Genomic DNA, 12,871 nt, shown 5'->3' on the forward strand with positions numbered 1-12,871 from the left:
AGTGTTTAACAGAGGTAAAAAGGCTGACAAGTATTGATGGAAGAAATGTTAAGGAGATGCTAACACAATGTTAACTATTAATTGTCCTTTGTAGTGATTGGTGTCTATGGAATGCAACTTTAAGTGAGTACAGAGAAATGTAACATGTGCAGTGAGTAATATTCAAACGCAGAGCTGAGCCCATTATCAAACCACCAGTTGTAGATATTTCAGTTTCAGGTATTGAAACTGCACATTACACACTCAGTACCACTTTACTTTCTAACACATTTATATTTACCAAAGGTACAAGTCAGTTCCATTCATTTTCAGCCTGACTTTTTTTAAAAAAAGCAGCCTATAATGAATGATTTCACTCAAAATGTGAAAGCTTCAATTTCAGATGCTGACTGATTAGCTATACTGTTGCAGTGATTTTCTTTTCTGTTTTTATTCCTCATTCTCAAACACATGTATTCCCATGTAAAAGTGATTAGTACTTTGCAAAGAAAATGTAGGAAGCACTATTTATGCATCCAATGATAAGGACACCAATTTCAGTGTCATGAGCCAGTAATTTGGTTAACCAGCTTTGTTGATTAGCATTATTTGACTTCTCATATTTTTGTGGGTAAATGTTTGCCATAACTGAAAGTGGAATTTTAGCATAAAGATTATGTGACCAATGCTTATGTAATCTGTGTGTTGATCCTGTCATCAAAGGGAGAACTAACAAAGAAATATAGAATCTCATGTAGTTTATTAAAATAACATAGAGCCAGATATTGAAACTATCTGGCATTTCAGGATACATTTGGAACTCTGCTTTAGTTTTGCATTTTAGTATCATCTGAATCTAGAATCAACTGGATCGTCATGTTTTAAACTGTCAAATTTCTAAAATTCAAATCTAAAATGGTAATCAGGTTTTTAAAATTGGAACCTCTTTTCTTTCCCATTTATTTTATAATGTACTTAATGGTGTGAATGCACTTGTTAAGATATTTAATGATTTTCAATAGCCAGCAAAGGCATCAAAATGTAAGCAAACTTCTACCCCATTCTATTCCCCAATAAATTTGTAACTTTGAAAAGGTGTCTATTGAATCACTCAATGGCTTTGACAACATACTCAGGTATTCACCACATATTTAGTATAACTGATTTGATAACAGATGCAAGTATTCTAAAATTTAAGTATGTATAAACATTTTAATTTAATATAATTTACAATTCAAGTACTTATTCCAGGATATAGTTACAGGCTTTCTAATTTTTGACATGATGTGCTTGGTTACAAAAATGATTATCAGGGAGTTACTCTCAGAGCCAAGTTCCAGAAATTCTATGAAAAAAATACAAAGAAGTAACAAGGTTGATTTTGGTACATTTAAACATTCTATGTCCTGTTGCATAATTCAGCTGTTATGCATTCAAAAAGGCAGTAAAACTAGGGGAAACAGCATAAGATGATTTTCTGAATACAAAATAAAAAGGATGGTGCACAGAAGATTATTCCTGTGAATCTGACTTTGCTGTCTCAGAGCCTCAGGTTAACCATAAGTTTAAAATGATCATGTGTCTTTTTCCTCACTTTTAATTTCTCAACTGCCACTCCATATATTGGGGTAAATGTAGTAACCGTTCTCTATTTGCACAAGTACATTTCAGCATGGGTTATTACTTGCATCAAGTAGATGAAATTAAGACGAAATGATGTGGACAGTATACTGCACTGAGTGTCTGAATTAAATAATCTTTAATTCTCAATGCTAATTAGTTAAGCAAAAGATATGGATTAATGCAAACTTCAAGTTTAAATGTAGAAATCACTTGATATTTGGAAGAGGGCACAAATGTGAATCTTATGAAACTTTCGTGGAGTGCTCTTTTCCTGGTAAATATATAACTGATCAAGTGGAGCATTTAATTGAAACAAATAAAATCCTCAATAAATGTCAGTTTGCTTATACAACTCATTGTAGATGTAAAACTGTTTCTGAGTTTTCATTGGACATGTTCACTTTACTGAGAAAGATCCTTTTTGACAATAGTTGCTTCTCATTGAGGTTTCTGTTCCTTCCATAAAGGATAGTTCAGTGTAATCAGCTTTTTAGTATTCTTCAGTGAGTTCATAAATATCAAGTCTTCTTTGTTGAGTGAAAAATCAAAGACCTGTAAAGCAAAGCATAGGCATATTCCCAGAGTATCACAAAAATACAGTCACTGTTCTTTAGCTTTACAGAATGGCTTTAGACTCTATACTTTTTGGTGACTAATTTCTCCATGTTAGGCTCCGAATACGTTTTCCTCCAGATGGCTCTTTATAAAAGCCATTCCATGAAGAGTGGTAGAAATGGTTGCAATAATCCTGTAGTGGCTCTTCAATCCATCACTATTTTTTCAGTGTGACATGGCTTTAAATTTTGTGTGCATGAGGAAACCTTGGTTCCTTAGACGTTATTGATGAATAAAGTTCAGGCAAATCTATGAAGTCACATAGGATATTATTTATCAACAATCTGATCTGGCACAGTTTAGCCTAAGTTAGAGGAATGAAATTATAACAGGTATATCTAAAATTGTATTAGCTGAAATAATAGAAATAGCACAGTCAAATAAACTACTAGTAAATGTACTGATGGTGTCTGATACTCAGGCAGTACACCCAAGTTGCAACTCCATTTAGCCCTTCTGTCTTGGCCTAGATTTACCCATTAAGACTGGTCACTTGGGTGACAACTTGGAACTGTAGGACAAATGAGAGGAAGTTACAAGTTTAACCTGAAAGTTTAGAACCAAGTGGTTAGTTATTGAATTTATACAATTTTTTATTTATTGTTTAAAATGTATTGTTTTAAATGTATTGTTTATAATGCATAGGCTTTTGAGCAATCATCTATATATGTTGCTTAACTGCAGTATCTCTTTCAGGTGATCTCACTTGTCAACTTTCTTAGGCTAAATGGGATCAATAAACATAATAAGGGTAATTTGCATTGAAGATCTGCAGGAGCATTGTCATTTGGTATGCACATATTGAGACCAAAAACCTCTAGTTAATAAACTTTGCAGGCAGTCATGAATTTAACAAGTAGACTGTTTTGTAAAGGATCCTGCTATTTTGCTTCATAATTTATTCACTGCAGTTTTACAAAATCTCCCCCACTGCAATCAAATCTTCAAAGTAAATATTACAACTTAAAAATGGATGATAGCTGCTTGTTTGCAACAGATTCTACACACACTTTGAAAGATTGACTGATAGTGAAACCCTTTGGTTCAAATTATTCTGATTACATTATACATTTAGCATGTCAAAGGTTTTCAATAGGTAGAGACACAAAAAAAACTGCAGATACTGGAAGCCAAGGTAGACAAGCAGGAGGCTGGAAGAACACAGCAAGCCAGGCAATCAGGAGGTGGAGAAATCAACTTTTCTTCAGGACTGGGGCTGGGTGTAAGGGGAGCTGCAGATAGAGAAAGTTATGGGTGGGGAGGTGAGGTAGGGATAGGTAAACACAGATAGAGGGTATGATCTATTTGGTCAATGGGAGGAATTAATCTGGTTGGTAGATGGAAGGTAGGGTTGATAAGATGAATGGAAAGGAGGAGGAGGAGGAGCTGGAAAGGAAGTCAGGGGATGAGAAGGGAGGTTATTTGAAATTGGAGAACTCAATGTTAAGTCCTCCAGGCTGTAGGTGGAAGAAGAGGTGTTGTTCCTCCAATTTTCAATAGATCAGTTATGTTAGAGAGTTGAAAAGTTCCTGCTTTAATCTGTTTGTAAAATGAAGAGTAGGAGAGAGTGAGGACTGCAGATGCTGGAGAAGTCAGAGTCGATAAAGTGTGGCTCTGGAAAAAGTACATCAGATGAGGCAGCATCTGAGGTGCAAAAGAATTGACGTTTTGGGCTTATCCCTTCATCAGAACTGGGTGGGGAAGGGGGCTAAGAAATAAATGGTGGGGGGCACTGGGGGAAAGGTAGGAGGCGATAGTGATAGGTCAGTGGGAAGTGTGGAGTGGATAGCTGGGAAGGAAGATGGACAGGTAGGTCAGGTCAAGAGGGTGGAGCTGTGTCAGAGTGTTGGATCTGGGATGAGGTGGAGGCAGGGGAGATTTGGAAACTGGTGAATTCAGTGTTGAGGTCATGTGGTTGTAGGCTTCCAAGGTGGAAGGTGAGATGTTCCTCCTCCAGTTTGTGGGTGGCCTTGTTTAGGCAGTGGAAGAGGCCCAGAATGGACATGTCATGGGGAGGGGAGGGGAGGGGAGGGGGGGGGGGGAGAGTGGGAATTGAAATGGATGGCCACAGGAAGGTGGAGGGAGGGTTGGTTAGTGCATATGGACCAGAGATGTTCCATGAGTTTGCACTTGGTCTTTCCGATATAGTGGAGACTACATCAAGAGCAATGAATGCTGTAAATGAGGTGCGAGGATATGCAAGTAAATCTCTGCTGGATTTAGAATGATCCTTTGGGGCCTTCTTTGGAGGTGAGGAGGGAGGTGTGGGCACAGGTATTCTTCAAAATGAAGAGTACTGATAGATAAATTATTGTAAACTGATTCTTGTTTAATTTAAGTACTTGAAAAGTTACTGGTGTTAGATGCGTTTTGGCAATTCTCTAAGTTAGGATAAGAGCAATCAGTACATTGTCTTCAGAATCAGTTGATTTTATCTCTTGAGAGACTAAGCTATGTCTGAGACTTAAATTTATGTGGTAGCATGTCAAGTATGCGTTTCCGAAATAAGAAAAGGTGGGTTAATATTTCAGGTTGAGATTTTTGGTGAAAATTTTCAATTTTAAACACACAGTGCAAGATGCAAGAACACTCCGTTGTCTAGACAACCTCTTCCTACTAATGCTTCGATCTTAGCGCTTAACTGTGTTTGAGTGATTTTATATCTATCAAATATACAATATTCATATGTACATAATAACTATCCCTACAACATTGTTTTCATAGGAGATACAGATTTGTGTAAGTAATTTACATATTTTCAGGGTAATCAGGGATGACAAAAATGCTGCTTTGCAAATATAATGTTTATTTGATTGTTTAGATATGGGTAAAGATGAATTATTCCAAATCAGGATTGTTCTTGAGAAAATAAAATTCTTGATACTATCCATTTTAAGCTTACTATTCACTAACTTTAATTTAAATTTATACTCTTTCGTCCTTCTTTCTTTGGTTATTTGAAAGTCATAGATACAAGGGAGTTTTCCTAGTCTTCTGGTCAACATATATCCCTCAACTGACATTACCACAAATATAATTTCTGGTCATTTACCTTGTTGCTACTTGTGCTGTCCTGCTGTGTGCAGATTTGTAACTGTACTCCCCCACAACAGCAACTATACTTCAAAAGTACTTGATTGGATGTGATCTGTTTTTGGATTGATTCAGGTAATGGTATATACTCTGCAAATGGAAGTTCTTTCTTTGCATACATTTTGCAACCATATAAGGCTTTAGTGAGACCACATTTAGAGAGTGTAATTTTGGCCTAAGGAAGGATAAACTTGACTGAGAAGTGTGCAAGCAAGGTTCAGTAGACTGCTTTCTGGGACTCAGTATTCCATATTCAGCAAAGGTCTCTCAGTTTTTATCCCTCTGTCCCTCCCTTAATGAATTTCAGGTACACCATGACATTGAACTCTTTTTCTGTGGCCTTTGCCTCCGTGCCCATTTCTTTGCATAAGAGTCCTCTCCCCATCCCAAAGATCCCTTCACCTGCCTCTAACACTCTCCCTCCCTGGACCTGTCCCTCATGGCCTTTTATCTCCACTGGACCTGTTCATCAAGAACTATCAATGTGACATTGGTTGCCTCAATTTCTCTGCCTTCCTCACCCCTTCCAACCTATCTCTTTCTGAACTGACTGCATTCCATGCTCTCAGATCCATTCCTGACTTTGAAACTAAGCCTGCTGATAAGGGTGGTGCTGCTGTTGTCTGGCATACTAATCTCTACATTGCAGAGGCTGAGGGCCAGCTCTCCGATATCTCCCCTTGGATCATGACCCCACTGTGGAACATCATGCCATTGTGTCCACTACGGTCACCAACCTCGTTTCATCTGATAATCTCCCCTCCACTGCCTCCAAACAGATAGTCCCGTAAACCCCACACGTCTACCTCCTTCCCAAAATCCACAAACAGGACTGCTGGTCAGACACATTGTATCTGCCTGTTCCTGCTCCATGGAACTCATCTCTTCCTATCTCACGCAATTATTTTCTTCCCTTGTCTAGTCCCTTCCCACTTACATCCACAATTCCACTGACTCTTTACGCCAACTTCCGAATTTCGAGTTAGTCATAGAGTCATAGAGATGTGCAACACAGAAACAGACCCTTTGGTCCAACTCATCCATGACAAACAGATATCCTAAACTAATGTAGCCCTATTTGCCAGCACATTGAATTGAATTGAATTTATTGTCATGTGTACCGAGGCACAGTGAAAAGCTTTGTCTTGTGAACAATACAGGCAGATCACACAGTTAAGTAGCATAGATAGTAAATAATAGGTAAACAGCACCAAAAACAAGAACACAAGTACAGGCGAATATTAAGAGTTTGTGAGTCAATTCAGTATTCTAACAACAGTAGGGTAGAAACTGTTACGAAAAAGGCTCATATCCCTCTAAACCCTTCCTATTAAAGTACCATATTCAAATGCCTTTTAAATGTTGTAATTGTACCAGCCTCCACCACTTTCTCTGGTAGCACATTCCATACAGGCACCACCCTCTGTGCAAAAAAGCCGCCTCTTAAGTCCCTTTTAAATGTTTCCCTCTCTCACCCTAAATCTACGCCCTCTAGTTCTGGACTCCCCCACCCCAGGGAAAAGACCTTGTCTATTTAGGTAAAAACAATGCTGGAAACCAGAGTCTAGATTAGAGTGGTGCTAGAAAAGCACAGCAGTTCAGGCAGCATCCAAGGAGCAGTAAAATCGACGTTTCGGGCAAAAGCCCTTCATCAGGAATACAGGCAGAGAGCCTGAAGGGTGGAGAGATGAGTGAGAGGAGGGTGGGGGGTGGGAAGAAAGTAGCATAGAGTACAATAGGTGAGTGGGGGAGGGGATGAAGGTGATAGGCAGGTAGGACAAGTCATGGGAACAGTGCTGACCTGGAAGTTTGGAACTGGGGTGAGGTGGGGGAAGGGGAAATGAGGAAACTGTTGAAGTCCACATTGATGCCCTGGGGTTGAAGTGTTCCGAGGCGGAAGATGAGGCGTTCTTCCTTCAGGCGTCTGGTGGTGAGGGAGCGGTGGTGAAGGAGGCCCAGGACCTCCATGTCCTCGGCAGAGTGGGAGGGGGAGTTGAAATGTTGGGCCACAGGGCGATGTGGTTGATTGGTGCGGGTGTCCCAGACTCTTTCTCCAGTACATTTGTCTATTTACCCTATCCATGCCCCTCATGATTTTATAAACCTCTGTAAGGTTGCCCCTCAGCCTCCGACGCTCCAGGGAAAACAGGCACAGCCTATTCAACCTCTCCCTATAGCTCAAACCCTCCAACCCTGGCAACATCCTTGTAAATCCTCTCTGAACCCATTCAAGTTTCACAACAATAGAAGAGACCAGAACTGCACACAATATTCAAAAGGTGGCCTACTAATGTCTTGTACAGCCACAACATAACCTCCCAACTCCTGTACTCAATGCTTTGACCAATAAAGGAAAGTGCCTTCTTCATTATCCTACCGACCTGCGCCTCTAATTTCAAGGAGTTTTGAACCTGCATTCCAAAGTATCTTTGTTCAGCAACACTCCCCAGTATCTTATCATTCAGTGTATAAGTCCTGCCCTGATTTGCCTTTCCAAAATGCAGTACCTCATATTTACCTAAATTAAACTCCATCTGCCACACCCCAGCAATTGGCCCATCTGATCAAGATCCTGTTGTTCTCTTCTTCGCTGTCCACTACACCTCCAATTTTGGTGTCATCTACAAACTTACTCACTATACCTCCTATGTTCACATCCAAATCATTTATATAAATGGCGAAAAGCAGTTTACAGGCTCTAGCCACCTCCTCTTTATCAGGGACATATAATCCCTTTACACACCCATGCTACATCAGGATGGTCTCAGGGCCTTCTGTTTCTTTCTGAAAAGAAGGCTTGAACTGACCCCATCCACCGCCACCCGAGTTTGTCCTTACCCCGAACAACTTCTTTTAACTCCTCATTTTCTTCAGGCCTGGGGGGTGGTCATGGGCTCAAGTTATGCCTGTCTCTTTATGGGGTATGTGGAACATTCTTTGTTTCAGTCCTACTCCGGCTCCAACTCACAACTCTTTCTCCTTTACATTGATGACATCGTCAGTGCTGCTTCCCTCTCTTATCCAGAATTGGAAAAGTTTCATAAATTTTGCTTTCAATTTCCACCCTGCTCTCACCCTCACTTAGTCTTTCTCTGACTCCTCCCTTCCCTTCCTTAACATTTCTGTTTCCATTTCTGGGATAAGTTGGCCAGCAATATCCACTAGAAACCCACCAACTCCCACAGTTACCCTGACTATACATCCTCACACCCTGCTTCCTGTAAAGACTATTACATTTCTTCCTCTCTGTCACATCTGTTCTGATGATGCCAACTTCAACAAGAGGGCCTTCAAAATGTCCACCTTCTTCCTCAAGTGAGGATTCCCCAGCACCATTTTTGACACAGCCTCCAGCTGGGTCTGACCCATCTCTCCCACTTCAGCCTTTATTCCCTCTCTATCTCTCCCACAACAGCGATAGGGTCTCCCTTGTCCTCATCTACCATCCCACCAGCATCCACATCCATAGGATCATTAGCCACCTTATTTGCAAATTCCAGACATGTATTCCAGACTTCTCCCTTGTCAGCCTTTCACAGGGATTGTTTCCTCCAGGACACCTGTGCCACCGTGGGCGGCACGGTGGCACAGTGGTTAGCACTGCTGCCTCACAGCGCCAGAGACCCGGGTTCAATTCCCGCCTCAGGCGACTGACTGTGTGGAGTTTGCACGTTCTCCCAGTGTCTGCGTGGGTTTCCTCCGGGTGCTCCGGTTTCCTCCCACAGTCCAAAGATGTGCAGGGTCAGGTGAATTGGCCATACTAAATTGCCCGTAGTGTTAGGTAAGGGGTAAATGTAGGGGTATGGGTGGGTTTCGCTTCGGCGGGTCGGTGTGGACTTGTTGGGCCGAAGGGCCTGTTTCCACACTGTAATCTAATCTAATCTAAAACCTTGGTCCACACCTCTATCACTCCCAACACCCACCACAGCCTTGCGGCACCTTCCCCTGCAAACACAGAGGGTATAACACCTGTCCATTTACTTCCTCCCTTCTCAGTACCCAAGGGCCCAAACACACTTTCCAGGTGAAATAGCACTCCACCTGCACTTCCAGTAGCAAGTGACAATTTAGTCTACTTACTTGTTGCTCACAATGTGGTCTCCTCTGCATTGGGGAGGCGAACTGCAGACTGGGTGACTGCTTTACAGAATACCTATGTTCTATCGACAAAATAGACCTTGAGCTTCCAGTTGCCTGCTACTTCAACACATCACCGTGTTCCCTGGACAACGTCTTTGTCTCAGGCTTGCTACAGTGCTCCAGCAAAGCTCAGCATAAGCTGGAAGAAAAACATTTCATTTTCCAATTGGGAACTCCACAGCCTTTTGGATTCAATATGAGTTCAACAATTTTAGGCATGAGGCACCTTCTCCCATGTCCTTACCCCAATCCCCACACACCAGGCCCTGTCATCATATGGGCTACTTCCAAACACAGCCACATCGTAGTCCTTTTTAGCAGCTATTCATTCTGCCAGGCTGACCTTTATTCACTCCTTTGTACTAAGGTTTTTTTTCTCTCTCTTTGGACTCTATCTCCACTTATCATTTACTCCTCCCCCTCTCCCTATCTCTTGCATAAATACCATCAGTTCTGAAGAAGGGTCACTGAACCTGAAACATTAACTCTGATTTCTCTCTCCAGATACTGCTGTGTTTTTCCAGAAATTTCTGCTTTCTGGAATAAGAGAGCTGCCCTGTGAGGAGAAGTTAAGTGTACTAGACTTATATTCTTTTGGGTGTAAAAGAATGAGGTGATCTTATTGAAGTTTACAGCAGAATTAACAGGAAAGATGCTGAGGGATTGAACGCCACCCACCAACACCACCTCTGTCACTTAGAGATACGAGAAGTAGGAGTATTAGTCTGAAGCTGGCCATTTAGCAGTGAGACCAGGGGAAATCCTTCATTTAGGGGTTTGTAAGCCTTTGGAATTCTCCATCCATGATGGATGAGGATGCTCTATTGATGGATTCGTTCATGACAGAGACTGGTATGTTTTTGTTAATGTTGATCAAGGGATATAGGTGTAAGACGAGTTGGTGAAAAACATTCAGCCCTGATTTTACTCAATGGAAGGGCATCCTTGAAGGGCCCTATGGTCTAATCTTATTTCTTATGTTCATATGAAACATGCAATGGTCTACTCTCTAAATGATTAATTTATTGTTAGACAAATGTTAGGAATTATGAAATATGTCACAGGGTTAACAACCACAAACACAGAAGGCATAATGATGCTCACATGAAGAGACATCAAATGGTAGCAAACAATGTTTTGCATAATGACAAGGATCGATATGAAGAGATAAATGAACAACTCACAAAAATAAATGGTATAATGAGGGGCAAAAAGTATCAGCACAGAGACACAGGAATGACAGAGAAATCAAACCAACACAGCGACACAAAGTGGGCGAACCTTTATACAGCACAACCTTCATCAAACTATTTAAAGATACAGTTGCAGGGAGCAGCAGCTGTGTGGTTCAATGATATATTATCAATTTTCAAGACACAACATTACCATAGTAACAGACTGCTTCAGACTTAAACTCTGATTCCACCCTGAAACTCCGTCTGTGGATCTGATGCAAATAGAATGTGCTATTTCCTTGTAACATACCTTGATTAAAAACATACAAATTTAAACCTAAGGGTCCTTAAGTCTTATGATTCACTGTTATTTACTTTGCAGCCAACGTGAAAATAATCCCTATACTCGGAATTACACCTTTTTTCAAAGCAAGTTGCTATCACTTCCTTAAAAAATTTTAAAATGCTGTTCCTTTCCACACTTTTTTCTCCCTCAATAACATAAACCATCACAAGCAAAAAGGCAGTGACATAATCTGGTTTCAGGCTATCACTGCAGCTGGTCTGAATCTGTCTATGGGTGCTGTGGAACTCCGTGGGATCTTGATGTGAAATTAGGCCCAGTTTATGGACACATCTTCTGGGAGGGTTTAGCTGAAGAGACCAAACATTCACTTAATGCATAATGGATTTACACCCTAAAGCTTTAATATACAGCAATGAGCAATGGTACTGGCAATGCATTGCTATAACCATGAATCTTCTCTTTTGCCCTGCACTAATGGAAGCCATTACACTGGAAGCAATATATTTTCTTCTCCTTGCTTTATGGTAGTTCTAAATTCTGGGCAGGAAGTTGTCTCAATTGTTTTGACGAGACTTGTAGGTGTGTGAACTTTAAATTTGCCTTTGTTAAACTCTGGGTGTGGCATCTTTCACTGTTATCTTCGTCATGATGCAGGATATCAGTTGAGATCTGAGTAATTGCACATTTTGTACTGCATGATAGAATAAAGAATGAATTGAGACAAGACACTATTGAAAGTCAGTTAAATCTTTAGGCGTGTGGTTTATAGGCATATTGCTTCATTGTTATTCTAACAAAATGTATATTAAACAGCATAATATGCTAGCTTCAGTTTGCATAGAATTGCGAAGTTATTAAACACAGATCATTAAGTAAGGAAATATCCTTTAAAGATGCATGAATAAGACATACAATTTACATGAAAACAGCAGTAGTTTAAAAGTGAAGTTCACCTTTGTAGAAAAGTTCACTTAAAAAGGTGCAGAGGAGCTATTCATCTTTATTTTCTTCGTCAATATTCAAAAGTAGAAAAAAAAGTTATAGAAAAGCTGTAGTATCCTCAGAGATTTCAGGGTGTTTCTAGTGTAGATCATTGACAGTTTGAAAGATATTACTGTGCTTTCAGTCTCACTCAGCTGCAATCTTTTTCTACCACCTGCTATTCGGTTAAATGATTAATCACAGAAGCAAATTAATTTTTTAAAGATTAGAGGGAAACTGAAGAAAAATAATAAGGACTGATAGGAATGAATTTGTAAATTACACATTAGATATTTAAGAAGTTTCAGGAAGTCAGAAAAGAACAACAATTATTCTGAGAAATAAGGCATATGTGAAAAACCCTAGTTACGCTGATTTCTCCTGCATAGTTCTCACTGGAGTAAACACTTCTTGCTGCTATAAAGGCAAAAGAGGGACTTGCCCAGGGCAATACTGAACTTCAACTGGCTACTTAAAATATTGCATTAGTCCATCAATAAGCTTCTTTTTTACATTCTTACTCTCCCTATGGGAAGGTGCCTTGAGTAAAATCAGTATCTGCACAGCAGCAAATATGAGCTCAAAAAACTGAACTTGTATATGGCAATACTCAACATTGTTAATACTTCAATATGTTATATCATTCCCCTGAATTTTACTGTGGCTGTGTACTATCAACTAAATGTAGGCCTGTATTTCCACAGTTGTGGAGATTCCAACATTAACCAGGTTGATGTTTGGACCCTAGCTCCTAACTCTGACAGATCTTGTTTCTATGAGATGGGTCACAGGGTGTGATTCATGCAGGGATTTCAAACTTTCTGCTGAGTTCAAACAGACCCCATTTTGTCTGAAGCAAAGTACGTTTGCATGAGTGTACAACTTAGGATTTTAAGAATTGATATGAATATGCATAAATTGGATGAGTATGGAACTGTCAAAACTATCAAGTTATTTA

At 40.1% G+C, this 12,871-nt stretch overlaps 1 protein-coding gene across 5 annotated transcripts in view; it reads right to left on the minus strand.

The window, feature by feature from the left end:
* Positions 1–1,714: 1,714 nt before the first annotated feature.
* LOC122554520 (putative oxidoreductase ZK1290.5) overlaps positions 1,715–12,871 on the minus strand; it is a 111,442-nt gene continuing 100,285 nt past the window's right edge. For 2 of the 5 annotated variants that reach the window (XM_043699664.2, XM_043699665.2), the window contains one exon: positions 1,715–2,154. In XM_043699664.2, the coding sequence (XP_043555599.1) occupies positions 2,041–2,154 (114 nt within the window). In that variant the 3' untranslated portion in view covers positions 1,715–2,040. Of the gene's footprint in view, positions 2,467–9,390; positions 9,590–12,871 lie in introns of all 5 variants that reach the window. The other 3 variants (XM_043699668.2, XM_043699666.2, XR_015758175.1) reach the window with 2 other exon arrangements.

Source organism: Chiloscyllium plagiosum, unplaced genomic scaffold (assembly GCF_037043375.1).
Source record: "Chiloscyllium plagiosum isolate Xiang-an unplaced genomic scaffold, Cpla_swu_hap1 HiC_scaffold_9, whole genome shotgun sequence".
Lineage (NCBI taxonomy): Eukaryota > Metazoa > Chordata > Chondrichthyes > Orectolobiformes > Hemiscylliidae > Chiloscyllium > Chiloscyllium plagiosum.